Genomic DNA, 27580 nt, shown 5'->3' on the forward strand with positions numbered 1-27580 from the left:
GTGATGGATGTATTTGTTATCTTGATTATGGTGATAGTTTCACAGGAATATATTTATGTCAAAATTTATAAAATTACACACTTTAAATATGTGCAGTTTATTCAATGTCAATTACACATCATTAAAGCTGAAAAAATATATATGTGTATATGTATAGGATGCATCAGTTATTGACTAAGTAATGATTCAAGACAGAACTAGAAGGACTTCCCTGGTGCTACAGTGGCTTAGACTGGGGGCTCAGGTCAGGGAACTAGATCCCACATGCCACAGTGAAGAACCCCTGTGCTGCAACTAAGACCCAGTGGAGCCAAATAAATAAATATTTTTTAAAAATAAACATTTTTAAAAATAATTATTTTAAAATAAATATTTTAAAAATAATATTAAAAATTTAATAAAATTTTAAACAAATTTATTAATAAATATTTTTATTATTTATTTTAATAACCCAAGGGATAGGCTACCCACTCCAGTATTCTTGGGCTTTCCTTGTGGCTCAGCTGGTAAAGAATCTGCCTGCAATGTGGGAGACCTGGGTTTGATCCCTGGGTTGGGAAGATCCCCTGGAAAAGTGAATGGCTACCCACTCAGTACTCTGGACTGTAGAATTCTATGCACCATATAGTCCATGGGGTCGCAAAGAGTCGGACACACCTGAGCGTCTTTCACTTTCAAGTTGGTCTACCAACTTGGGTTATTAAAATTGGGAGACTATAATGACTGGAAGGGTGCACATCTCTTCAATTACCAGCCTGACCTTCAGACCAGGTCCAACTAAATCCAAAGGTAAGTGCAAAGTGAGTGTCCAGAACATCTGTAATATAGAAACCTCTTTATTCGTATCTGAAATTGACTTGAATGGTCACACAGGCTGTGACAACCCATACAAGCTGAGCTGCAGGCAGGTTAAAGCAGTCTCATTAGGGAAATCATTCAGCAGATTTGTCTCTGATACTGATGAAATGTTGTATGGTTTGCTGTGTGAGACACAAATGCGGAAATAACCTGTGTTTCGACTTATGCACCAACAGGGACTTCCCTGGAAATCCAGTGGTTTGATCTGGGAACTAAGATCCCACCTGCCCCACTCATGGTGCAGCCTAAAAAAAATAAAAAAGATTAAAAAAAAAATCAAGTTAGATGCCCATAAGCTTAACATCCTAAATTTCATGGATAATAATCCAAACATTCATACACAGTTTATTACCATCTCAAAGCTAATAAATAAAAATAAGGAATGCAGTCATCTTCTCTGTGATGGGTTATTAAGATTTGTCTGGTCTCTTTGGGCCACCCCTTGATAACAATACAAAAAGTTTCTAAATCTGCATTGCTAAATTTTTGTGAGAGTTTTACTTTTCTGATAGAGTTTGAGCTTTTTAAATATCATGGCCATATAATTTTGAAAAAGTGATTTTTCTCCCTGTAGTGGGTTGAATTGGAGAAGGCAATGGCAACCCACTCCAGTATTCTTGCTTGGAGAATCCCAGGGACAGGGGAGCCTGGTGGGTTGCCGTCCATGGGGTCGCACAGAGTCGGACACTACTGAAGCAACTTAGCAGCAGCAGCAGCGGGTTGAATAGTGGGCTGCCAAAATACATACCCATGGTCTAAACCCCAGAATGTGTGGATGATACCTGATTTGGAAATAAGGTCTTTGCAGGTGCAAGTAAATTAAGGGTCTTGAGATTATCCTGTATTATCCAGGTGGGCCCTAAATCCAACGACAGGTGTTCTTATAAGAGAAAAGTAAAGGGAGATTTGAGGTAGAGATTAGAGGAAAAGAGAAGGTGCTGTGAAAATAAAGGCAGAGAATGAAGTGATGTGGTCTCAAACCAAGGAAGCCCGCAGCCACCAGAAGCTGGAAGAGACAAAAAAAATGGTGGGGGGGCGGGGCGGCAGAGTCTTCCCTAGAACCTCTGGAGGGAGCAGTCAGCCAACACTTGATTCAGACTCTGGCCTACAGAATGGTGAGAGAATAAATTTCTATTGTCTAAGCCGCAGCCTCAGGAAACCAACACTACCTCATAGAGCGCTAAAGATGGGGACAATGGTACCATCAATATTGTAGGTTTGCTCTGAGGATTAAATGAATTAGATGAGTTAATACCCCTCAAGCACTATAGAAGAGTGATACCTGCTATGCTTAGTTGCTCAGTCAAGTCTGACTCTTTGTGACCCCATGGACTGTAGCCCGATAGGCTCCTCTGTCCATGGGATTCTCCAGGCAAGAATACTGGAGTGGGTTGCCATGCCCTCCTCCAGGGGATCTTCCTAAGCCAGGGGCTGAACCCAGGGCTCCTGCATTGCAGGCCAGTTCTTTACCATCTGAGCCACCAGGGAAGCATGTTTGATACCTAGTTCCCAGGTGGCGCTAGTGGTAAATAACTCCCCTGCCAATCCAGGAGACACAAAAAAAACTCTGGTTCCATCCCTGGGTCGAGAAGATCCCCTGGAGAAGGGAACGGCAACCCACTCCAGTATTCTTGTCTGCAGAATTCCACGGACAGAGGAGCCTGCTGGGCTACCAGCCCATAGGGTTGCAAAGAGCCCAAAACAACTTAGCGACAAAACACCAACAACAAAGCACTATGAAAGTTCTAATAGTCTTCAGAAAGAATTTCTCTGGTGTCAACACAACCTACTGTTGATCACACTGCTTTATTGGTGCATGTCTAGTGAACTGGACACCATAATATTGAGCCTCCATCAGGTCAAGGCTATGGTTTTTCCAGTAGACATGTATGGATGTGAGAGTTGGACTATAAAAAAAGCTGAGCACCGAAGAATTGATGCTTTTGAACAGTGGTGTTGGAGAAGACTCTGGAGAGTCCCTTGGACTGCAAGGAGATCCAACCAGTCCTTCCTAAAGGAGATCAGTCCTGGGTGTTCATTGGAAGGACTGATGTTGAAGCTGAAGCTCCAATACTTTGGCCACCTGATGCGAAGAGCTGACTCATTTGAAAAGACCCTGATGCTGGGAAAGACTGAAGGCAGGAGGACAAGGGGATGACAGAGGATGAGATGGTTGGATGGCATCACGGTCGATGGGCATGAGTTTGAGTAGACACCGGGAGTTGGTGACGGACAGGGAGGCCTGGCGTGCTGTGATCTATGGGGCCGCAAAGACTCGGGCACGACTGAGCGACTGACCTGAACTAGACTACGGAATTGAAACAACACTCATGACGACGGTGAAAAGGTCAACAAGAGCAGACTATCAAGATTCTTTTGAACCCGAATACTCTATAAAAGGAACCCTTCAACTCTTCATGCATTTGGGTCCTTTCTTCTGCATTAGTTGTCTGTACAACTTCTTAATCCCTAAACGCAATGTGAAACACAATCCGGGGTCATCTAGGAAAATTATTTTCTTTGCTTCTCTTGGGAGTCTAAAACCCACCGAGGCGCCCAGAGATCGGAATTCCCAAGGCGATACCACGAGCCCACGTTACACCTGCAGAAAACTACGACTCCCAGAAGGCTTTGGGAGGCGGACTGCGAAAGGGGGCGGAGCCTAAGGGAGAAGGTCGTTGGCCGATTCCATCGTCCGGAGCGGGAAGGGTCGGCTGGGCGGAGTTTGGGAGGGCGATTAGTTGTAAATAGAAATATCGGCGTCCTGCGCGCGGTTGGTACGATCCACGCAGGGGATCCCTGCCACCTCGGCCGGCGCTTCAAGTTTCCCGGGCCGGGAGCGCGGCGCCTGCTGGGAAGGGGCCGGGACCGTTGTCCGGCCCGGCGGCGGCCGCGCGGAAGCTGCGACATGCAGAGCACAGACCTGGGCAGCAAGGAAAGCGGCAAGATATGGCACCGCAAGCCATCCCCGGCCACTCGGGACGGGTACAGGCCGCGCGCCGGAGGGGGACGGAGGCTGGCGAGGGGCGGGTCCGCGGCTTCGGGGAGGCGTTTGCGGCTCTGTTGGGGAGGGTGTCGGGAGGGGGTGCGGGGCACCGGACGGAGGTTCTGGTTCTTACCCTGCTCGTGATCTCCGGGTTGAGTGACCTCCGATGAACGCAGGCAGCTTGAGTTTCATGATCCTTAGAGACCCCCCTTTCCCAGTCCTGGGGACAGGGGTCTCAATTAGGATAAGCGTGGAGGGCCTGATTTATGCTGGGGAATTTGCGCTTCTGATGGGAGCCAGGACTGCCTGCCTTAATTAGCCCAGAATCCCTGTGGTATTCCTGGCACGCGGTAGATGCTCAGTAACTTATTAGTTAATTATAACATCTGGGAAAGAACTCAGGAGGAGGAATGGATGCCGGAGAAGAATGCACTTCCCCCTCTTCGAAATGCCATCCTTGAGTCTTTTATCCATTCTTGAATCACTGTTAGCAGTCAGGCAAGCAGGCATTCTAGTCATCAACTATTTGATGAGCACCTACTCCGTGCCAAGCTTTTAAGTGCTGGGGGACAGTTGTGGAACGGAACGAACTTCTGGTTCTCTCGGAGTTTATGCATTAATGTGTATCCAACGTAGGTCAGCCTTCTAGTAAGGTCAGCGTTGCTGCTGTTTCTTTTTTAAATAGACTTTGTTTCTTTAGGACAGGTTTAGGTTCGCAGCAAAATTGAGAGGAAGGTACAGAGATTTCCGATGCATCTCCTGCCTCCACACGCGCCTAGCCACACCTTTATTAATGTCCCCCACCAGAGCAGTATGCTTGTTGCAGTTGTTCAGCCTGTGTTGACACATGGTTACCAACCGAATTCCACTGTTTACATTAAGATTCAGTCTTTGTGTTCTACATTCTGTAGGTTTGGACAAATGTATAATGACCCATCCATCATTATGGTCTCATACAAAATATTTTCACTGCTCTAAGAATCCTCCTTGCTCTGCCCATTCATCCCTTCCTCCCCAGCTCTTCCTTTCATTCTTTTCCCTGGTCTCTGTCCTGTTAAATGCTCCTGTGTGACTTTAATGGGAGCCTTTGTCCCAAAGTGGTGCTATATTGGTGCCATGTTAATCTTACTGCTTTTAATCCCTTAGGATTCCATTGACTTTACTGCCTCATATTTCATGTGTTTTTCGTTCTAGTAATTTTTCTATTGATTCTTTGGTTGCTCCTCAAAAAATCAGTAGACTTTGAGTGCCAACTGCAAAAGCACAGTGCTACACTTGATACCATTAGCTTATTTGGTTTCTGGTAATTCTCAGTCCCCCAGCAATGTTGCCATTCCATCATATTCATTGAATTAACATTTTGTCTGGAACAGGAATTCCTCTGTATAGATTTTCACCCCCAAATTTGGGGTTTATGTACATATCACCTCTATTTCTTTAAGAAAAAATTTTGTTTGTTTGTTTGTTTTGGCTGTGCTGGGTACTAGTTGTGGCAGTGGGCTTAGTTGCCCCACAGCGTGTGGAATCATAGTTCACCCTCCAGGGGTTGAACCCACATCGCCTGCATTAGAAGGTGGATTTTCAACCACTGGACCACCACGGAAGTCCCAGCACCGCCTCTACTTCTGAGATTCTCTAAATGTTCTAAAAATTATGCTACCCACAACAATTTTTTTTCTTACTGTTAGTATCTAGATACACATACAAGATTCAGAAAATGACTCACGTTTGTGTGAAAATGTCCCTATCTGTTTCTTCCACTAAAACATAGTTTCTTTTTGTTCATAAACACCCATTGTTATGATGTTGAGAGGGGCAGGGGGGTGGAGAGCGCTGACCGTGAATTCAGATGGACTGCAGTTGAAGTAAATGTCCACCCACCAGCTCTGTGACCTTGGGCAAGTTAATCTTAGGCAGCAAGTGAAGATAATCGTACTTAACAGAAAGACTGTCTTAGGGAATTAGTGTCTCATGTATCTTGGTATTCAGTAAATATTTGATGTTTTTATTATGTTTAAGGACTGAGGAACACCATCAGGCAAATTATGAGCCATTGAAAAACAGTTCTAAAATAAATACTTGTATGTGTGATTTATATGAAAAGTCAGAAGGACAGAATTTTGCTCTTAAATGTGATTATGTCATGATGGTACGGTTAGAATAAAATTATTAGTGTCTTTCTGTATTTTCCATATGTTGAACAATGATCATGTCATTTTGTAATCCACATACGTAGTAAACATTATAGAAAAAAGACTGGAGGGAAAAGTCCTTTGCTTGGTCTAAGTTTAATTGCCAGGGAACATCTTGATGTTGTTACTTATTGTCTCAATATATTTATTCTCCCCACTCCCCTTCGGGAATGTCAGAGAAAAACCAGAGCTGGACAGTAGTTGAAGTGGTGAAAAGAGACATTATTCAGGACTATTATTGCAAGAGAGGAAGCAAGACCTCAGTGTGGAACTGGAGTTGATGTGTTCTGGGCTCAGTTCAGAATACAGCCTGGGCAAGAGAGAAGTTATAGACAGAGAGCAAGTTAGGGGTCAGAGGATGGAAAATTACCAAGAGAAAACACCTGGGGTAAACCTACCTCACAGGATTCTTGCTGAAGATCAGACAGCAGTTGGGAGATAATGGAGAACGAGGAACCCCATCAGGTGTCAAGAATGATGATATTGAAGGTAGGGGCTTCTGATTAAACTGAGCAGGGTTGCTAAAGTTAGATTTTTCAAGGGAATGCACAGATGAGCCTAGGAGAAGGTTCGGAAGCCTGACTAAAGTTTGGTCAAGCCAAGAATCTTTGTCAGGAACTAGATAGAAATAATTTTACTGTTTCATCCAATGAGTCTTAAAAGCCTTATTTTTAAATAAAGTAAAGAAAATGTTTGATATACTTAATTTAGTGGTTGTTAAATTAAGTGATAATGAGGCAATTGTTTCTAATATTAAAATTCAAATTCATAAAAAGTCAATTAAGAAATTTTATGATTTGAAAACTTGTTGCAGGAGAGAGTGGGCTTCCCAGGTGGCACTACTGGTAAAGAACCTACCTGCCGATGCAGGAGACATAAGAGACGCAAGTTCAATCCCTGGGTTGGGAAGATCCCCTGGAGGAGGGCACAGCAACACACTTCAGTATTCTCATCTGGAGAACCCCATGGACAGAGGAGCATGGCAGGCTACAGTCCATGGGGTCTCGCAAAGTTGGACATGACTGAAGCGACTTAACATGCGTGCATGCGGGAGAGAGTGGGGTTACTCTAGTCTTCATGACCCAAATATACACATATGTATTATTTTAAGGAGTTAATTGGTTCTGCAAGTTTTAAAAGTTTTCTTTTCAGCAGATATATGGTACTTCATCTTCCTCTCAAAAAATAATACCTTTAGACAGATACAATCATATTTTTAGATTGAAGCTAAAGCTCCAATACTTTGGCCACCTGATGTGAAGAGCTGACTCATTGGAGAAGACCCTGATGCTGGGAAAGATTGAGGGAAGGAGGAGAAGGGGGCAACAAAGGATGAGATAGTTGGATGGCATCACTGACTCAATGGACATAAGTTTGAGCAAATTCCTGGAGGTAATGAAGGACAGGGAAGCCTGGCTACAGTTCATAGGGTTGCAAAGAGTAGGACATGACTGAGTGACTGAACAACAACAGATATACTTGAAAATAAAATTCATGTACACTTGGAACACCCTGAGTCACAAAAACAAAATCTTATCAGGGTATCTTAAAATTAGGATATTGAATTGAAGTTTTTCTTACAGATGGTAGTTTGTGATTTATATAAAACTACTTTTTGTTAATTACTTCATTGTTTATGTCTGTTGCTTGATGTAACAATCCAACTACTCGGTCAAAAATACATTTTCTTATCATATCCTGTTGTCTATCACTTAGTCACAGTTTATAAATCTGTTCATGTGTGTGTTTATTTTTTTAAATAATTTTTTTTAAGTAATTTATTTATTGGCTGTGCTGGGTCTTCGTTGCCACACAGGCTTTCCTCGAGTTGTGACGAGCAGGGGCTGCTCTCTAGATGTGGTGTGCAGCTTTCTGTTGTTGCACAGCACAGGCTCTAGCGTGCACAGCCTTCAGTAGTTGCAGTGGAAAGGCTCAGTAGTTGCAGTTCCTGGGCCCTAGAGCACAGGCTCAATAGCTCTGGTGCACAAGCTTAGTTGTTCTACAGCATGTTGTTTTGTGGAATTGTTCGGGACCAGGGATGGAGCCAGTGTTCCCTGCATTGGCAGACAGATTCTTTACCACTGAGCCACCAGGGAAACTATTTTTTTAGTGTCTGTCTCTACTACTATGCTGAAAGCTTCATAAGGGCAGGGCCTCTGTCTATCAACTACCCTTATCTCCTGGCTTATGCAGTGTCTGATGCTTTGTGAGTTTTAGGTGTTTGATGAATAAACGAACAGTAGCAACTCTGATAATAACATCTTGTACAGTTTTCAGAAGTCACTGTACGGTTGCTTCTAGGAAAGGAAGAGGAGCCGAAGAAGAGGGAAGAAGGGGTAGGCAAAAACCTTCAAAATTAGTGAGGTGTACTACACAATGCATAGTCTTCATAATAACAAGTAATGCTTGACATAGAGTTTAATGGTTTTTTGTTTTGTTTGTTTTTTGGCAGAATTATAGTGAACATCATTCACAACACTTCGGATTACCTTCCCAAAGTTTTAAGATTTTTGAACGTGGCTTTTGATAGCTCAGGTGATTGTTTAATTGCTGGGGACCATCAAGGAAATATCTATGTTTTTGACTTGTGTGGAAACAGGTGAGCAAATACTTTGGATATTTACCAAGTGATTACTTTCTTGACTGTTTTAGTACCTACTATTGATTATTCATTTAGAAAGATTTATTAAGTACTTACTATATTTCAGACACTTTGTAAAATTCTGCCATTAGTGCTGGTGGAATAAAGTGAGAAAGAATAGAAAGATAAAATTGTTGGTTTGTTGTTTTTTTTTTTAAGAGAATTAAAGTTTTCATTTTAACAGCATCTCTAGTAGCTTGTTTTTTCTTAAATTTCAACCTTCATTATTGCTAGTTTATCAGTTAATGTCTGGTACCTGTTTAGAAAAAGCACAGGGGCCTTTATATAATACATTATTGTCAGAGCGAACTAGATCTAGGAATCTTTACAGACTTGATCATCACTCTTCCTCCTCTTCTTTTCCTTTACCAAACAATTTAGTGAGAATGCAGTTAGGTGGGAATTGATCGAGGTAGTCATCGCTGCAGTAGGGATAGGTGGGAGGGATAACTGCTGGCCCAGTTAGAGAGTCAGAAAGTGTCTGTGTGGGGGTGGGGGCAGTCTTGGGAAAGACGGGGGCTTTGGTTGAATGAGTGTACCGAGGCTAATGGGGGCCAGGTTCCTGATCATTGGAAAGCAGAGTTACAGATATGGAAAAGGAGAAAACTAGACCAAACCCTGTGGATCTGGATTGGATTTGGTTCTGTCTGTATAAATCCTTGGTTTTGAATATATATAGACAGACATAGAAATAAATAGAGGTGTGTGTATGAGAAAGTGAATAAATTATATGGACATAAATTTCCTAGCTTTGTTCACTCATAGGGCCTGGAAGCAATAACACCCCAGTAGTAATGAATATACTCAGTGCCCCGTTCTTTTCTAAATATCAGTCTGCTTCAAGGAATTGGGGATCGTTGGAGAAACAGCCAGCTTTAGGATGGAGGCAGGGAAGGTACAAGATAAGCCTGCAACGCTTTGTAGCCAGAAAGAAAGACTCGGTCAAAGAAGGATGGGGATGTGTCCAAAGGACAGAAATGTCACCTTGAAGGAGCTCTCTCTGGGCAGATTGGAGACAGGGAGTTTCAAAATAAATGATAGTAGTGGCTCATAACCCACTGAATAAAATGGAAATCTGTGAATTCATGCTGTAGTCAACAGTTTAATGAGAATGGATGTTTGCAGTCACAGAGTGCCTCCCCCCAAAATACTTATTAAAGAGGGAAAAAAGTAGTAATTTTACAGTGAAGAAGCCTGGCAAATACCACCTTATCAAAGGATTAAAGTTAAAGTAACCAGTAGTGGGACAAATCAAAGTTTGTGTGCCACCTGATAGGGTGCAGTGGTAAGAACAGAGTGTCACTTCTGTCACATTCCTGCCAAAGACAGATGACCTGGGTCTAATCAGTAGAACCAGCTGGCAAAGCTAAATTAAGGGCATTGGATAGCAAGACTGGCTTGTGACCTTCACAAGGGTCAAGGACATGAAAGATGCAGAAAGTCTGAAGACTTGCAGATGCAGGGAGCCTAGACACATGACAAGTGAAGGCTTGGGTCTGGACTGATCCCTTTGCTGTAAAGGATGTTTTTAGGACAATGGACAAAACTGAAGTCTAGGGATTAGACAGTAGTAATATATAGTGTAATTTTTTGATTTTGATGATTTTATTGTGATTATATAGGAAAATTTCCTTGTTCATAGGAAACGTGATTTCAGTCACCCATTCTCAAATAGTTCAAGGAAAGAAGAGCTCATAAATGATTTATCTGTCTGTGATTTACTGGGTTGAAATGTGTTTCCACCATTTACCTAATGGTCACAATTCTCCCACCCATTACTCTTGCGTAACCTATGCAGCCAGTTCCCAATCTTAAATCAATATACCTGTCTCTCTGCTCCCACTAAACAAAATAAAATAAAAATCCCAAACTAAGCAAAATAAAAATAATTGTTGATTGACTCCATTACAGAGTAATGAACTTCAATATCAGTGATGCTAGGACTACCATTTGCTTATATCTGTTGTCATTTACTCTTTCCATTCTTCTGAGTTTTCCAAACCTTAACCAATTTCTGTGATTCCTTGTGTTCAGACTCTCCTCTTATTCTGACTGCCTAGCCTCCTAATTCATGGGAAAACAGACACCCTCAAGCTCCCTTTCCTTCTCCCCACCACAACCTCAAATATATCTGTAAGTTCAACTGTTTGTAAAACTAGATGATCCTCATTTCTAACACTGCTAATCTATATCTTCCATGGCTGCCCATGGGACTTTGCACCCTGCATGTTCCTTTTATTCTGTTCACTGTTCCTTTTCTCTCTGTAAATATTCACATCCAAGTAGAGGTACATGTGGCATAGCTGTGACATGAGGTCAGGCCTGTCTAATCCTAAAGGCCACTACAGTGGGCTCACTCACAATCTTCCTAATTGCTTAATCTAATGGTCTGTTTTCAGTTCTCATCTTTCTAAATACTCTTGTCTTCCATCCTTTATGAAATTTTTCTTTTGCTTCAAGGTACAACTCTTCCCTGACTTTTCTGCCTCTCAGGTCGGTTTTCCCCTTGCTTTGCTGACTTTTTCCACTGTCTTCGCCCTTGTTGTCCTACTACTGGGGCATTTGTCCCCAGCATGCTTCCTTCCATATTCTTGGTATTCTATTTAATCAGCTCATTACTACCAAGCCTCAGGCTTCAGCTGCCACGGAACATTGTTAACTCAGACCTGCTTCTCCCGCCCACTGGGGAGCTTCTAGATAGAACTGTCTAATGCGGTACCCACTAACTGCCCTCAGCCCTTGAGAGGTGGCTTGGCCAAGTTGAGATGCATTGATGGTGTAAAATACACTGGGTTTTGAAGACTCACTGTTAGAAAAAAGAATGTCCAATATATCTGATAATTTTTTTATTAAATGTTGAAATAATATTTTAGATATAAAATTAATTAAGTTTAATATGGTAAGATTAATTTTGTATGTTTTTGACTTTTAATGTGGCTTCTAGAAAATTTTTAGTAACACGCATGGCCTGTATTCCATTTATTTTGGACAGCACAGCTCTAAATGCTTTTCAAAGGCCTTAATCAGTTCAGTTCGGTTCAGTCGCTCAGTCATGTCTGACTCTTTGCAACCCGATGGACTGCAGCACGCCAGACCTCCCTGTCCTTAATGCTACATGTTTAAAACCAGAATTACTATTTCCTACTGCCACACTTGTTCTTCTTTTGCCTAAGTTTGAAAATTTCATTTTTTGGTTAATGAAACTCTAGCTAGGTGCCAAGTACTCTGCTAAGCACATAAACATACATTATTTCACTTAATCATCATGTATTCATTTAACCATCACGACAACCTTATGAGACATCTTTTATCTCCACTTCACATGTGAGGGATTCCTGATTCCTCCCTCTTTATCTGCTGTTTGATGCATCACCAGACCTTTCTCCCCTTGACTTCTGACACCTCTTCTATTCTTCCTTTCCATTTTATAGCCAGAATCCTCTTCCTAAAAGACATGCCTGGCTATAATTCTGGTCTGCTCAAAAGTTCTCGATGGCTTCCCATCCCGTTTAAGTAAGATCCAAACTCCTTTCCATGGCAGGTAGCACTCTTCATCATCTGCTTTTGTTCTGCCAAAATGGGAGTTCATTTTCCTGGGTTTCATTTTCTTCATCTCTAAGGACTCCGCTGACATGAAGTTTTACGATTATTGGAAGAATTTCTGATACTAACACAGTAATCTCTTACTAGGTTTAATCTTGTTCAGCGAACAGCGCAAGCTTGCACAGCTCTGGCCTTTAATCTTCATAGGAAGTCTGAGTTCCTTGTGGCGTTAGCTGACTATTCTATCAAATGTTTCGATACAGGTAAGAAGTCCTATTTATTTTTTGAAGCAGAGTGAAATATAGATGGAAATACTGCAGGGAGTTGGCCAGCCTGTACAGTCTGAGGGGAGGGAGCAGACCCCACAAGACAGCCCTCACTTCAGACACTGGCCACAAGTTTGGGGGTCCCAGGGCCATCCTCACATCAGATCAACAGGCTGCAAATTCAGGGTTCCCCACAGCTACCCCCAGGTTTAAGAATTCAGTAGAATGACTCACAGAATTCACTATGCTTAAGATTATAGTTTTTTAAAAAATAATTTATAGCAAAAGGATACAAATTAAAACCAGCCAAAGGAAGAGACGCATAGGGTGGATTCTGGGAGGCTCCCAAAAGAGATGCTTCCATTGTCCCCAGGGCCACATTACCCTCCCAGCATCCACATGTGGCCATCTGCGCTGAGTACTGCCACACCAGGAAATTGACCCAAGCTCTTGAGTTTTTATCGAGGCTCCATTCCATTGGTGCTTGGTTGCCAGCTTAGTTGAACTCCATTTTCAGCCTCCTTCTCTCTCGAGGTTGGGCTGATAATTGAGACCCAAAGCCTCAGCCTTCTAATTGCTCACATGGTTGTTCATTCTGGTGTGGCCAGTCCCCACTCTGAGGTTCTCTATGTAGCACAAACCATCTGTTTTGTCCAGGGACCCACCACAGATAACAGAGACACTCCCACCACTGGGGAAATGCCAAGGGTTTAGAGCACGCTGGACAAAGGCCATGCATACCTCTCTTTGAAGGCCAAATTCCTTACTGCACATGTACAAAAATAAATACTTTTTAAATTTTGCATGTGTATTGATATTTTTTGCCACATTATATTTTTTAATAGAGAACTAAAGAGTTGTGCAAACTGAACTTATTATTAAGAAAAAAATCTCAACTGTATTGTTTTTTCTTATTAATGTATCAGATACAACATTTAGAAAGATTGTAAACAGTAATAATAGTGTTGGCTAACACTTATATAGTGTTTACTCCTTGCCAGGTACTGTTCTATGATGTTATACGTGTTATTAATTTTAATCATCATAGTAACCCACAGAGATGGTTACTGTTGTTTTGCCCACTTTTCAGATGAGGAAACTGAGGCACAGAAATAATCAAGTTTCCACAGCTTGGTAAACAGCAGAGCCAGGATTTCTAATCTGGGAGTCTTGCCACAGGCCCCTACTCCCAGTCACTACCACCCTCTCACGGCACCTGCAGGAAGGAAAGGCAGTCGTGCCCAGAGACAGTCAGTGTTTTTATATCAGGGGCCCATCTTTCCAATCTGTTTTCTCTGCATATACCTTTTTTATGTTTTAACAAATATATGATCATCCTATCTGTATCATTTGGTAGAATCACTTCCCTACTTTGTGAAAAATTTATGTATTTAAGATCAATACTTTGTAATTCTACTCTAGAAATGTTTGCAGTACCATAATTACTATTATTGTTTGGCCTCACACTGTAGGCTTGTGGGATCTTAATTCCCCAACCAGGAAATTGAGCCCGTGCCCCCTGAAGTGGAAGCACGGAGTCCTAACCGCTGGGCCACCAGGGAATTCCTTATACCATGATTATTAATGTTTAACCTATTACCTATTGGTGGACTTGAAACTGTTTTCAGTTTTTGGTATTACAAACACTGCTGACACAGAAGTTCTGATACACTAAGTCTTTAAACTCATCTGTGATTGCTTTCCTTGTATTCTGTCCTTCTCTCATCTTAGTTGTATCTTTTATACCCTCTCCTGTCTTATCGAAACCCCTCGTAACGAAGCCCTTTCCTTAGGTGTTGTCTCCACCTCCCCAACTACCTCCCTTTCTTCACTGCCAAATCCTGCTGCTTCATGGCATCCAGCCATGGATTCTGACTCTTGCCTCTTCCCCCGCAGCCCCCACTCCAGGCTTCTGAGACATCTGTCTCCAAGGTCTTTAGTAACCTCTGATCATATAAATCCCCTTTATACTTTTCATTTTGTTTCTCCATAGCTTTTAACACTTGAGCTTACTTCAGAAGTCTTAGTTTTCTACTGTTAACCTCTCTCTTGGTTCTACTTTTCTGACTTCTTTTCTGGGTTCTTTTGTGATTTCCTAGACTTTTGGATTGGGCTTCCCTGTTGGCTCAGATGGTAAAGAATCTGCCTGGAAGGCAGAAGACCCACGTTCAATCCCTGGGTTGAGAAGTTCCTCTGGAGAAGGAAATGGCAGCCCACTACAGTTGGGTATTTGACCCAGTTAAAAAGAAAAAGTAGAGGAACCCACATAGGTTGTCAACTTTTAATTTTGCTAATTGACATTGGAAAAAACAATATAATTTCATGAAACGGAGTTTTTTTTTAACAAACTTAGAAGGATATAATAGATTTAAAGGTAGTATTTTAAATTTAGTTTTGTGGAAAACTCATGTTATCCTTATTTTTCTGTTCTCACTGAAGGCCAATGAAAAATTGCCCATTAAGTGACGCCAGACTTCAGACTGGTGTTTGGAAGCCAGTCCTCCCTTCCCAAGAGTTTATCTGTTCCTCTGTCTTCAGTTTGACCTACTTTGTATCTTAATGTTTCCCAGATTTACATCTGGCTTTCTGGCTCTTCTCCCCAGGTGCATCTTCCTGGAGGAACGAACCAAATCTGACCATAAAACTGTAACATGCCTGTCATAGGAAACTGGGAAACAGAAAAATGTAAAGAGAAAATAAAAGTCACTACAATTTTACTACCACTGACAATTATCGTGGAGAGTTTTTGATGTTTTCAGACTTTTTTCTCTGCCGTATGTCACACATGCAGATACACACACATAGAATCAGTTTTTAAAAATCAAAACTGTTATCTCTTCTCACACTGCTAAGTCTGACCCCCCTCGTGTATTTATGTCACCTAGTAGAAGCACCTCCTGTTTACGTAACTAAACTGGAGCCACTGGATCCACTGAATCACTGAGTCCTTTGATTTTTTTCCTTTGTAGCTTTTGAGTTTGTTCCTTTCCCCATTGCCACATGCTTAGTAGAGACCCTCCTCATCTCCTGCCTGGATTATTAGCAATAGATTAACTAGTCATTTTGTAATCTCTTCCTCCTCTCCAGTATATTCACCATGTCTTCAAAGTACTTTTTCTGAAACAGCCCAGATATGGTATTCTTACATATAAAACTATTTCAAGAGAAAGCCCAGACTTCTGTCACGTCACGTTCACGACTGTTCTTAACCCCCTTTCAGCCTCATCTCCTCCTACCTCCCTGATAACCCATGTAACTACGGTGTCCCCCAGCGCACTTCCTCAGCCAGTCACAGGCTTCCATTCTTTTTAGATGTTAATGGAGTTGAAGGGACCTCATGTGATCCCTGGCAATCAATTGAATCTGTTCCTGGATGAAATACCGGGTTTGACCTGTATGACTGTTTGCCTTTTTCCTTCAGTCACCAAGGAGCTAGTTAGCTGGATGAGAGGGCATGAATCATCGGTGTTTTGGATCTCTGTGCACGGATCAGGGAGATATGCCATTACTACCTCCTCTGATACAGCTCAGCTCTGGGACTTGGATACCTTCCAGAGAAAAAGAAAGCTGAATATTCTCCAGTCTGTGGGAATACAGAAGGTCAGTGGACGGAGCGCGTCTTGGTCTGTGGTGCTTCTCAGGCTAGTTTCTGGATCAGCAGGATACAGATGTTATAAGTGATGTTTCACTTTGTCTCAATTATGTCAGCAACAAGCAAAACTGTTTTAAATTATTATTTATAGTACTTAACTTCAACTCTAGTTAGGTGATAGTTTTTACTTAGCTGGTTGATTTTGTTTTATTTCTTAACCCAATTATGAAAAAGTCTAAATGTATAGAAGATTTGTAAGAATTTCACAGTGAACACATGTACATCCACCACCTAGATCCTACTGTACCATACTGTACTTTGTTGCTGTTTAGTTGCTAAATTGTGTCTGACTCTTTGTGACCCTATGGATTGTAGCCCGCCAGGCTCCTCTGTCTGTGGGGTTCTCCAGGCAAGAATACTGGAGTGGGTTGCCATTTCCTTCTTCAGGGGATCTTCCTATGTCTGGGGGCCTAACCTGTGTCTCCTTCATTGGCAGGTGAATTCTTTACTGCTAAGCCACCTGGGAAGCCCATAATGTTAGTAAACTACATTATGGATCTATCCATCTGTCTGTCCCTTAGTTTATTAACTCACTTTTTTTTTAAAAGTGAATTGCAGATATCAGTATACTTGCCCATCAGTGCTTCAGCCTGCATTTAATCAACTGCATTTAATTGGGTTCAGTATTTGTTGATGTAGTCTTTGTTTATAATGCATGTCTTAAGCATTCATTTGTTAAATTTTGATAAATGGATATACGTTTGTAATGTGCAAACCTATTGTTACCACCATCCCAGAAAGTTCCATCATATCCCTTCCCAGATAAGCACTCTTCTGATGTTTTTCTACCATTGGTTAGTTTTATCTGTTCTAAAATTTCACGTAAGTGGAGCTTTTCAGTAATGGTGTGTGTAAAGCCTTTTTTCATTCAACATCATGTTTTTGAGATTCATCCTTGCTGTTTTATGTATCAGTAGTTTGTACCTTTGTATTGCTCATCAGTATTCCATTGTACACATGTATCACTTTTTAAAAATCCATTTCTTTTGTTTTTAAGGTTTGTTTTTGTTTTTGTTTGCTATTTGATTAGCTAAATGCTGTTTTCAGGATTGCATCTCCCATTTAATTATTTTGCTTCAGGTTATATTATACATGCAGTATTGCTTTTAATTTCTTGGTTATTAGCGTGAACAACTAGCAATTCATGTCAACCAAAATCTTACTTTGTAGTCTCCACAAAAATCCCAGGGTTCTTAATCATTTAAAAAAGATATAAGTTATAGCCAGCTTACTCAACAGGTATTTAGGCCAAATGACTTAGTAGGCTTTTTCTTCATTTGCTTTAATACTTAAATTGTTTTACAGTCTAAGAAAGAGAACACTGAGAGTTGAACCCACAGTGGAAACAGTCATGAAACAATAACACAAAAACCATGTTATTTTTACCATGAAACTAGGATAGTATACACTGAATAGCTGCCAATATTAACCTTGGTTTGGTCGTTCAGACATTTTAGTTTAAAAAATAGGATTCCAAATCTTAGTGATAAAATAAAATTAAATGTAGTAAATGTAAATACAGTATGCAATATACATGTAAGTATATTGTTCTAAAATAATAGAATATTATAGTCTGTAAGTTACCAGCAAGCTTTTCCTCAAAAGGCTAGATAGTAAACCTCTTTGGCTTTGCTGGCAAAGAGCAAAATTGAGAATATGTGTGTACTTACATAACCACCTGAAATGACGTAATTTTAAAACATAAAAATCATTCTCCTGGGCCAGACAAGAACTGGAGATGAGTCAGATGGTTGTCACCCCTGGCTTACTCTGTTGAAAACAGCAAGTGATTGTAAACTAAACTTAAAGCAAAACTTTAGTTCTTATCAAGTTTTTATTAAACTTATATTTTTACTGTGGTTTTTTATTTTTAAATTTTTATCGGGGTATATTTGATTTACAATGTTGTGTCACTTTCAGATGTACAGTAAAGTCATTTAGTTATACATATGTCCACTCTATTTAGATTCTTTTTTTAAACAACGTTTATTTATTTAGTTATTTATTTGTTCGCCTCGGGTCTTAGTTGAGGTACTCGGAATCTTCATTGCGGCACACGGACTCTAGTTGTGGCATGTGGGCTCAAAGGTTGTGCGTGGGCTCAGTAATTGTGCGTCCACTTAGTTTCCCCGAGGCTTATGGGATTTTAGTTCCTTGACTGGGGATTGAACCTTGTGTGTGGCAAGGCAGATTCTTGACCACTGGATCACCACAGAAATCCCTTTTTAGATTCTTTCCCCATATAAGCCATTACATTACATTACCCTACATTGAGTAGAGTTCCCTGTGCTATACAGTAGATTCTTATTAGATATCTCTTTTACCTACAGTAGTGTATATATGTCAGTCTCAGTCTCTCAGTTTATCCCTCCCCCCTTTTATCCCCTGGTAAAGCTGAGCACCAAAAAATTGATGCTTTTGAACTGTGGTGTTGGAGAAGACTCTGGAGAGTCCCTTCAACTGCAAGGAGATCCAACCAGTCCATCCTAAAGGAGATCAGTCCTGGGTGTTCATTGGAAGGACTGATGCTGAAGCTGAAACTCCAATACTTTGGCCACCTGATGCGAAGAGTTGACTCATTGGAAAAGACCCTGATGCTGGGAAAGATTGAGGGCAGGAGGAGAAGGGGACGACAGAGGATGAGATGGTTGGATGGCATCACCGACTCAATGGACATGAGTTTGAGTAAACTCTGGGAGTTGGTGATGGACAGGGAGGCCTGGTATTCTGCAGTCCATGGGGTCGCGAAGAGTTGGACACAAATGAGCGACTGAACCAAACTGAACTGAACCATAAGTTTGTTTTCTACATATGTGACTCTACTTCTGTTTTATGACTAACTTCATTTGTACCATTTTTTTCTAGATTTCACATTTAAGTGATGATATTTGTCTTTCTGTGTCTGACTTCACTCAGTATGACAATCTTTAGGTCCATCCATTTGCTGCAGATGGCATTATTTTGTTCTTTTTTATGGCTGAGTCTGCTTTTATATTTTAAATACAAATTTTGTGATTTTTTTTTCCTGTTGATGACACATGGTAACACATGATGATATGGGTTTTATTTATGATGGCTCTTTTAATCTGAAATGGTCTCCTACCTTTTCTCTTTTTTTTCATAACATTAATTTTTTTTTTTTTTTTGAGAGACCAGGCCAGTTAGTTGTGTTGGAAAATGCCACACATTCTGGATTTGTGTTATCTTCTCTTTGTATCATTTAACTTGTTTTCTCACCTGATTTCTTGTATGTTCAGTTCAGTCACTCAGTTGTGTCCGACTCTTTGTGACCCTATGGACTGCAGAACACCAGGCTTCCCTGTCCATCACCAACTCCTCCTGGAGTTTGCTCAAACTCATGTCCATTGAGTTGGTGATGCCATCCAACCATCTCATCCTCTGTCATCCCCTTCTTCTCCTGCCTTTAGTCTTTCCCAGCATCAGGGAAATGAGTCACTTCTTTTTCAATGAATCAGTTCTCATCAGGTGGCCAAAGTATTGGAGCTTCAGCTTCAGCATCAGTCCTTCCAATGAATATTCAGGACTGATTTCCTTTAGGATGGACTGGTTTGATCCCCTTGCAGTCCAAGGGACTCTCCAGAGTCTTCTCCAACACCACAGTTTAAAAGCATCAGTTCTTTGGCACAGATTTCTTTATGGTCCAACTCTCACATCCATACATGACTACTGGAAAAACCATAGCTTTGACTATATGAACGTTTGTCGCAAACTAGCAGCTGATGCTACTGATTTCTTGTAAACTTGAATTTAAGTCTAAAGTATTGAGTACATTCACATTAAACATTTTTGACAACTATTCACCTTGTGTGTAAGATGGAAATAGTAATAGTGCCTAACTCAGAGTTGGTTTCAGGATTGAATATGATAACCTGTGCAAAGCACTTAACATAAAGCTTGTGCATAGTAAGTGCTTAGTACAAGCTAGCTGCAGCTGCTGCTGTTTCAATATTGCTATTATTTTTGTTACCTATTATCCAGCTTTATGGGATTACTTCAGTGCAATTGGCTATCTTCTTAAAAAACTATAAGGTGACTGTATTCTTTTTCTTTTGAACTATATTAAATAGATGCATAATCCCTTATTAGCAACTCAAAAACCCAGATGTTTTTTAATAACTCATTTGGTGGCAGAATCTGATTGGAATTCATCTGGCAGCAAAATCTGGACTAAGCTGACATGAAGCTGAAATATTAATGTATTTGAGTATAGGGTGTCACTCCAGGTCACTGGGAGTTCTACATAATATTATAGAATATGCAATGTATCGGGCTTCCCTGGTGGCTCAGATGGTAAAGAATCTGCTCACAATGTGGGAGACCCAGGTTTGATCCCTTTCTCAAATCATAAGTAATTCTGAATTCTGGAACACATCTTCCCTAAAGGTTTCAGATTAGAAACTATCGGTCAATAGTTTGACTTTGACTTCAAAATGTTTTTAAAGAATTTACTGCTCCATCTGCTTTCCACTGATTTTTGTTCCTAGCAGTAGCGGTAATTGATAGTAATAGATACCAGTGGCTCAGTGGTAAAGAATCCACCTGCAATACAGGAGACGCAAGAAGACTTGGGTTCGATCCCTGGGTTGGGGAGATCCCCTAGAGGAGGAAATGGCAATCCACTCCAGTATTCTTGCCTGGAAGCTTCCATGGACAGAGGAGCCTGGCAGGCTACGGTCCAAAGGGTGGAAAAGAGTCCAACACAACTTAACAGATAAACAGTAGCAGTAATAGATACCAATTGTTGAGTCCTTACTATGTACTTTGTTTTGTTATTTTTAAGCCTAAATAATCCTGAAAGGTAGATACAATTATCCACATTTCAGTTGGGGAAACTGCACTTCAGAAACATTAAGTAACTTGCCCAGTGTCACATAGCTCATGAAAGAGGTGCAGTTCTGAGTTGAAGCTTGGTTTGCTCTGAAGTGGCTCCATTATGCTCTCAGGTCAACCAATTACATTTCTTCAAATTAGAAAATTTTTATTCTTTTGTTTATACTAGGAGGTAGGACATTTAGCTCTGTTAGCCAGAGATTTTGGAATAAATCCTGAGATTTCTGATTACTGTGGTTCAGTAAACCTTGTGATGACGATATCAGAGAACACTTAATACTGTGTCACTAAGCTTAGTCTCTGTATACAAATGGGCACTCACTAAATTTTTGCCGAATTGTACATTTCACTGTTAACTTTCTCTAACTACTATTCTGAACTCTTTCAGCTTTGAAAAGAATTCACGTACCTCTCAAAAGTGAATTGGGAAGCCTAGGATTTTCATATTTTGTAAGGAAAAGGTGCAGCCAACCTTCAAAAAGTATATTTTGTTAGTACTCTTGAAGTTTTTTATAAGCATTTTGTGTTTGTCAGGAGGTGACACTATCTAAATAAATGACATGATTCATTAGGAACAATTTCATAGTCATTAAAATCTGGCAATTAAAATTACAAATCCAGTAATGAATAATCATGTAGGCAATCATCTATCACAGCTATTCCTCAAAATAGCAGCTGATGCTCATTAACTTTTAAGCTTTTGCTTCTCCCAGTAGGAATAAACTTTTATTACTTTTCTAGAAAAATACTGCTAATTATAATAAAAATTTCAAGACACTTTTTTTGACATCAGATTGGAAACTGTTTTAATGCATTCATTATAGATTGTAATGTATTCACTGACAGTTCTTTCTGTGAGACCTTCATATTACAAATCTTCTTAATATAATGGAACTGTTGGCAAAAGACCTACCAGATTGTCTTTGATAAAATGAGCCCAGGACAAAAGTGAGGAGGAGCTGGATCAGGCAAGGGCCTTGGCATCTGATGTAGTTGAGCTAGCATCTTTTATAGTCTTATATAGCTTTAGTCCTTAGTAGATTGTTCTAATTAACCAGTATGTTCCATAGTACATTTTGTATGCATGTATGTATGTTTTTTAGTGTTATTACCAAAAAAGAGATAATGTATTATATATATGTAAATATATATATTTACAATTCCCTAAATTTTTTTTAAAATATTTATTTATGTATTTTGATTGATTGATTGATTTAGCTATACTGGGTCTTAATTGTGATATGTGGGATCTAGTTCCCTGACCAGGGATTGAACCTGGGCCCCCTGCTTTGGGAGCACAGAGTTTTAGCCACTGGACCACCAGAGAAGTCCCTAAAATTTTTATAGTAATGTTTTTAACTATTAGAATCATTGCCTAACTGTATGTATACAAGAGCTGGATGGCAATAATACAAGTTAGTTGCAAGGCTGCCATATTTCATGTGGATGCTTTATTGACCCATTATTTTTGTAACATAGGGGAAAGCCATGGTAGATGCAGTGTTAATCCTGCTTTTTCTCTGGACATCTCTCTCACTACTGTGATGATGGTTACATCTAGATTCTGAATACTCAGAGACACTCTAGGCCAGTGTTAGAGACGCTTAACACTTCATCCCCAAAGAATGTATTAATAGCACTCCCTCTGACACCAGTAAAATTGTGAAGATGTCAGAATAAAAGGTAACAAATCCTTAAAGGTGCTCTGCCTCCACTATGAGTCCCTGCCCCTCTGTTTCCAACACAAAAACAGTCATATGTTTTAAAAATACTAAAGCTTGTAAAGACACAGTAGTAGAAACAAGAAGACATGTTCAAATATAAAGTGTTATAGTCAGTTCTAATGTGGTTAAGAAGGCTGATCTGGATGGAACCAAAGAACAAATCCGTAGAACTCAACACAAACTGTTAAAGGTGAAGATGCATATACTATACAACTTAGTAAGAAAAAGGTTTATTCATTCATTTATTCAACAAAAAACTGTTGCGCACTTTACTAAGTTCTAGTCATTGTGCTCGCCACTGACCACACAAGAATAAGCAAGATAACAAGACCTCTGCCCGCTCAGAACCAACCAAGTATCTTCAGCTGTGAAGGATGTTGGGTCTCTTGCTCACTTTTGTCCCCGGTGTTTGGGGTTCCGTGCATAGAGTCTCAGGGTAGAGTCCCTGTGGGCAGACAAGTGTATAAAGAAATTATAATTCTTCTGTAGTTCAAAGGAATAAAATAGAAGACCAGAGCTGTATTGAGGGAAAAATAAAGGAAAAAAAGAATAAATAGCTAGAGCTGTAACTATTAGCTGTTTGCAGGAATTTATTTTGAGGGGATAGCTAGGAATGCTTGTCCTTAGGGTACTGAATTGTTTTCATGTTCTTTGCTTTCTTTCCTACCTCCCTCCGTGTGTTTTACACAGATGGCGCACAAAGTTCTATTTGAGGCCATTGAAACTTAATGAGAAAATATTGGTCAATTTTAATAAAAATGTTATATTATTGAAGTAAGCATTGCTTACTGCTTATGTAATAGAGAAATAGAAATTATGAGAATAAAATGACATTTTCAGCTTTTCCACCAATTTCAGTCTCAATTGTGCATTAAATAAATTGAATCTCTAATAAAATATGAGAATCCCTAATAAAATGTAAAATCGCTAACATCATGTATTTGTTTTCAAGTTTTTACTTTTGCAAATAATGCTTAGCAAACATTTATACACATTTATCTTAAAGCATTTTGTTGTTTTTTTCCTCAAAGAATTAACCCTTAGAAGCAGATTGATTATTCAGAAGCAGTATAAGACTGTTGAGATATATATAGTATCTTTAGTCAGTTTTTACTACCTGCAGTAGTGCATCACAGTTCTTAACACTTGGTTGTTAGTATTTAATACTATATATTAGTATATAACTTATAAATATACTCTGTATATTTTGTGTATATGTATGGTTTGTGTGTTGTATAGTTGGTGCATTTTAAAGTAAATTTGATACACATAAAATGGTATCTTACTTTCATTTGAATCTTTTATAAGGTTAAATATTTAAGGATTGTTAGTATTTTATGAATAAACTTGTCATTACAGTCACCTATTTTTTGTTTAAAGGAGTTTACCTTTTCTTTTAGTTTATAATAGTATATAAAATATCAGTTTTATCCCCTCTCATGTATTGTAAATGTATTTTCTCCAGTTTAAGAAAAAATAATTTTAAGAAAGAATTAACTACTTGTAAATTTTAAACTTAAAGAGGATTAAATGATCCTTATATAAACAATAACTTTTTTTCCTCCCTTTTTAGGTTTTCTTTCTGCCACTGAGTAATACCATCCTCAGCTGTTTTAAAGATAATTCCATCTTCGCCTGGGAATGTGATACTCTTGTTTGCAAATATCAATTGCCAGCTCCACCTGAAAGCTCTAATATATTATACAAAGTGTTTGCTGTGACCAGGTAATGTTCACTTTGAGACACTGAGGATTTTTATGAAATTTAACTTCCAGTGAAATTTTATAAATTTTCATTCAGTATTTTATTGTCATACGAGCAAAAGTTTCCTTTAAACTAGGATGATCTCAGATATGGTATTTTTACTTATTGTACACAAAAATATAAAAAGTATATGAAATCCTAAGGCTGATACTCTCATTAGCTATAATAAGCATCAACTAATAGCCACTCCTATCTTGTCTATAATTCTGCCTGTGCTTAGTCACGTACAACTCTTTGCGATCCCATAAATTGCACGCCAGTCTCCTCTGTCCGTGGGATTTTCCTGGCGAGAATACTGGAGTGAATTGTCATTTCCTCCTCCAGGGGATCTTCCCAACCCAGGGATCAAACCTGTGTCTCCCGCATTAGCAGGCAGATTCTTTACCACTGGTAACTGTCTACTACTTTTGTACTGTGTCGTCGTAAAGCAAAGCCCAAGTGTATCATTCATGCATAAATATTTCAGCGTGTATCTCTAAATGATAGCACCCTTTTTGAAACACAACTGTGGTACTATCATTATACTTTTAAAAATTCATAATACTATATCTAATTATTCAGTTCACTGATTGGTCTAATAATCGTTTTTGTGGTTAGTTGTTCAAGTTAGGAACAAAATAAGGTTCACACATTGCTTTGGTTGATATATCTCTCTTTGTACATTTTCTTTACAATTAATTTGTTAAAGAACTGGTCATTTGTCCTGTAGTTTTCTGTATTCTAGATTTTGCTCTTTGCATCCCTGTGATGCTACTTAATATGATCTTCTCTCATCTATATTTACTATAAACTGGTTATGTCATATTTCCTGTAAGTTGGAGGCTTGATCTGATCTGGTTTGATTTGGGAGCAAGAAGACATGGTAGGTGGTTGGTGTACTTTCATCTGGAGGAACATAGAACTCTTTCTTATGATGTTAATGGTCATTGGTGATCATCACCTAGATATCCTGTGTTGCATTGGAGGTTAGCAAGATGGAACTATTCTGTCTTTCCTTCTCCCTGATTAACCAGAACCTTTCTTGAGAAAGAAACTTCCTCTCATCAACTCTTTGGTTACTTTGCTGTACAGTTAGTAAAGGAAAAGCAGGATAAAATGCTTGATTTCTTCCTCTTTAAAAAAGAAAACCTTTTTCCCCCCAAATAATGGGTTGGTTTATTGACATATTCAGAGGTGGCCATTGAAGGTCTTTTGTCTTTAATCTTTGTAAACTCATGGATTTAAGCATAGTTGACATGGTTTGACTCATTAAAATTATTATTCTTAGTGATGCTCTGATTCTCTCATCTTTGACCAGTGAGATTATCTTCAGGTCGGCTCTGAACCCTCTTGATACAACCCCTTGTCTACGATGTGTGTGTGTTAGTCGCTCAGTCATATCCGACTCTTTGCAACGCCGTGGACTGGAGCCCGCCAGGCTCCTGTATCCATGGAATTCTTCAGGCAAGAATATTGTAGGGGGTTGCCATTCCCTTCTGAAGGGGATCTTCCTGACCCCGGGATCGAACCCATGTCTCCTGTGTCTTTGCAGGCAGATTCTTGATCACTGAGCTACCAGGGAAGCCCTTCTTCAGGCTACTGCAATATAATAGCTTTTTCACTTGGTCTATTTTTAATCTCATTTCCTAAAGTCAGTCTCTGCAGAGCAGCTAGAGTGGTCTTCTTAAATCATTAAGTCATTTCCCTGTTGAACTCCCTTGAAAGGCTTTTCACTGCTCTTAGGAAAATCCAACTCCCTGCCATATCCCCTGAGGTCTTTTGTCCTCTGGTCTTGGCTTCCCTCCCTTTTCTCATCTTATTTCCTTTCCCATCTAATTTAAGTGTTCAGCCATACTTGAATATTGCTTCTCATTCTTCCTTATATACTAGCCTTATTCCTGTCTCAACATTTTTGTATTGGCCAATCAGCAACACTGACAAGCATGGAATTCTTCCTCCAGGTTACCCTGTGACCGGCCCATTCACATCATTCTTGCAGTAGATCTTCCTCCTTTCCCAGCTCTGTAACATCACCTATTTAAATTAATAGAACATTAAGAATTAATTTCCTCAGAGGTGCTAGCCACATTTTAGTTCTCAGTAATCACGTGTGGCTAACAGTGACTATTTTGGTTCTTACTGTTTGGGCTTTTGTTTATTTATTTTTGGCTGCTTTTGGTCTTTTCTGCTGGGCTCAGGCTTTCTCCACTTGTGGCGAGTGGGAGCTACTCTTCCTTGCAGTGCACAAGCTTCTCATTGTGCTGGGTTCTCTTGTTGTGACATGTGGGCCCAGTAGTTGTGGCTCTCAGGCTCTAGAGCGAGAGCTCAATAGTTGTGGCACATGGGCTTAGTGGCCCCATAGCATGTGGAATCTTCCCTGATCAGGGATGGAACCTGCATCAGATTCTTATCCACTGTACCACCAGGGAAGTCCAGTAGTGACTTTTTGGACAGCATAGATGAGAACATTTCCATCATGATACTGGATCAGGTTGGACAGTGCTGCTGTAAATAATTCATCCAGTCTTACTTTTTTACCTGTTTGTTCTGCAGGGATGGCCGAATCCTGGCTGCAGGGGGCAAATCAAATCATATTCATTTGTGGTGCTTGGAAGCTAAACAACTATTTAGAATTATCCAGATGCCCACCAAAGTTCGTGCCATCCGCCATCTGGAATTTCTTCCTGATAGTTTTGATGCAGGTTCTAATCAGGTTAGTAACATAAAGGTTAGTAATGTGGTACTTTTTTGGAAAAATCGTATCAATTTCTGCTGTATTAGTTCTCTTATTTAACTTGTGGCAGCCTGATTGTTTCAAGGATTTGCAATTGCCGAAAACTTGTTAAGAGTCTAAAACTGAAGAAATGGAAACATCTTAGGTTCTATATATTAATGATAATTTACCCTTTTCCCTAAAATCGATATACTTTATGTCGTACTCTGGTTTACAGGGTGATGAAGTGTGCTATTTTTCTCTTTGATCCTTAAAGAATTCTTTGAGCATAGGCAGAGAGCATTTTACCGACTATGATACGAAACAAGGTAACTTGTCAACCCTTCTGTTAGTTACAAGGATTAAAGGTAGGACTAGAACGGAAATTTTCTTGCTTTTTTGTTGTGCTGT

At 39.9% G+C, this 27580-nt stretch overlaps 2 protein-coding genes across 18 annotated transcripts in view; one reads left to right on the forward strand and one right to left on the reverse strand.

Moving 5' to 3' along the window:
• DERL1 (derlin 1) overlaps positions 1-4700 on the reverse strand; it is a 45218-nt gene extending 40518 nt beyond the window's left edge. For both annotated transcript variants that reach the window (XM_081498917.1, XM_081498918.1), the window contains exon 1: positions 3978-4700. In XM_081498917.1, coding sequence (XP_081355043.1) covers positions 3978-4036 — 59 coding nt within the window. In that variant the 5' untranslated portion in view covers positions 4037-4700. The remainder of the gene's footprint in view (positions 1-3977) is intronic.
• Positions 3689-27580, forward strand: part of TBC1D31 (TBC1 domain family member 31) — a 62557-nt gene continuing 38665 nt past the window's right edge. For 3 of the 16 annotated variants that reach the window (XM_081498893.1, XM_081498892.1, XM_081498895.1), the window contains exons 1-6: positions 3689-3843; positions 8489-8635; positions 12368-12483; positions 15908-16086; positions 24287-24438; positions 27010-27169. In XM_081498893.1, the coding sequence (XP_081355019.1) occupies positions 3767-3843; positions 8489-8635; positions 12368-12483; positions 15908-16086; positions 24287-24438; positions 27010-27169 (831 nt within the window). In that variant the 5' untranslated portion in view covers positions 3689-3766. Of the gene's footprint in view, positions 3844-5672; positions 5743-6213; positions 6526-8488; positions 8636-10711; positions 10811-12367; positions 12484-15089; positions 16087-24286; positions 24439-27009; positions 27185-27580 lie in introns of those variants that run through there. The other 13 variants (XM_081498902.1, XM_081498905.1, XM_081498896.1 and 10 more) reach the window with 9 other exon arrangements.

The sequence above is a fragment of the Giraffa tippelskirchi genome, chromosome 6, assembly GCF_054371585.1.
Source record: "Giraffa tippelskirchi isolate mGirTip1 chromosome 6, T2T-mGirTip1v1.2.pri, whole genome shotgun sequence".
Taxonomy (NCBI): domain Eukaryota; kingdom Metazoa; phylum Chordata; class Mammalia; order Artiodactyla; family Giraffidae; genus Giraffa; species Giraffa tippelskirchi.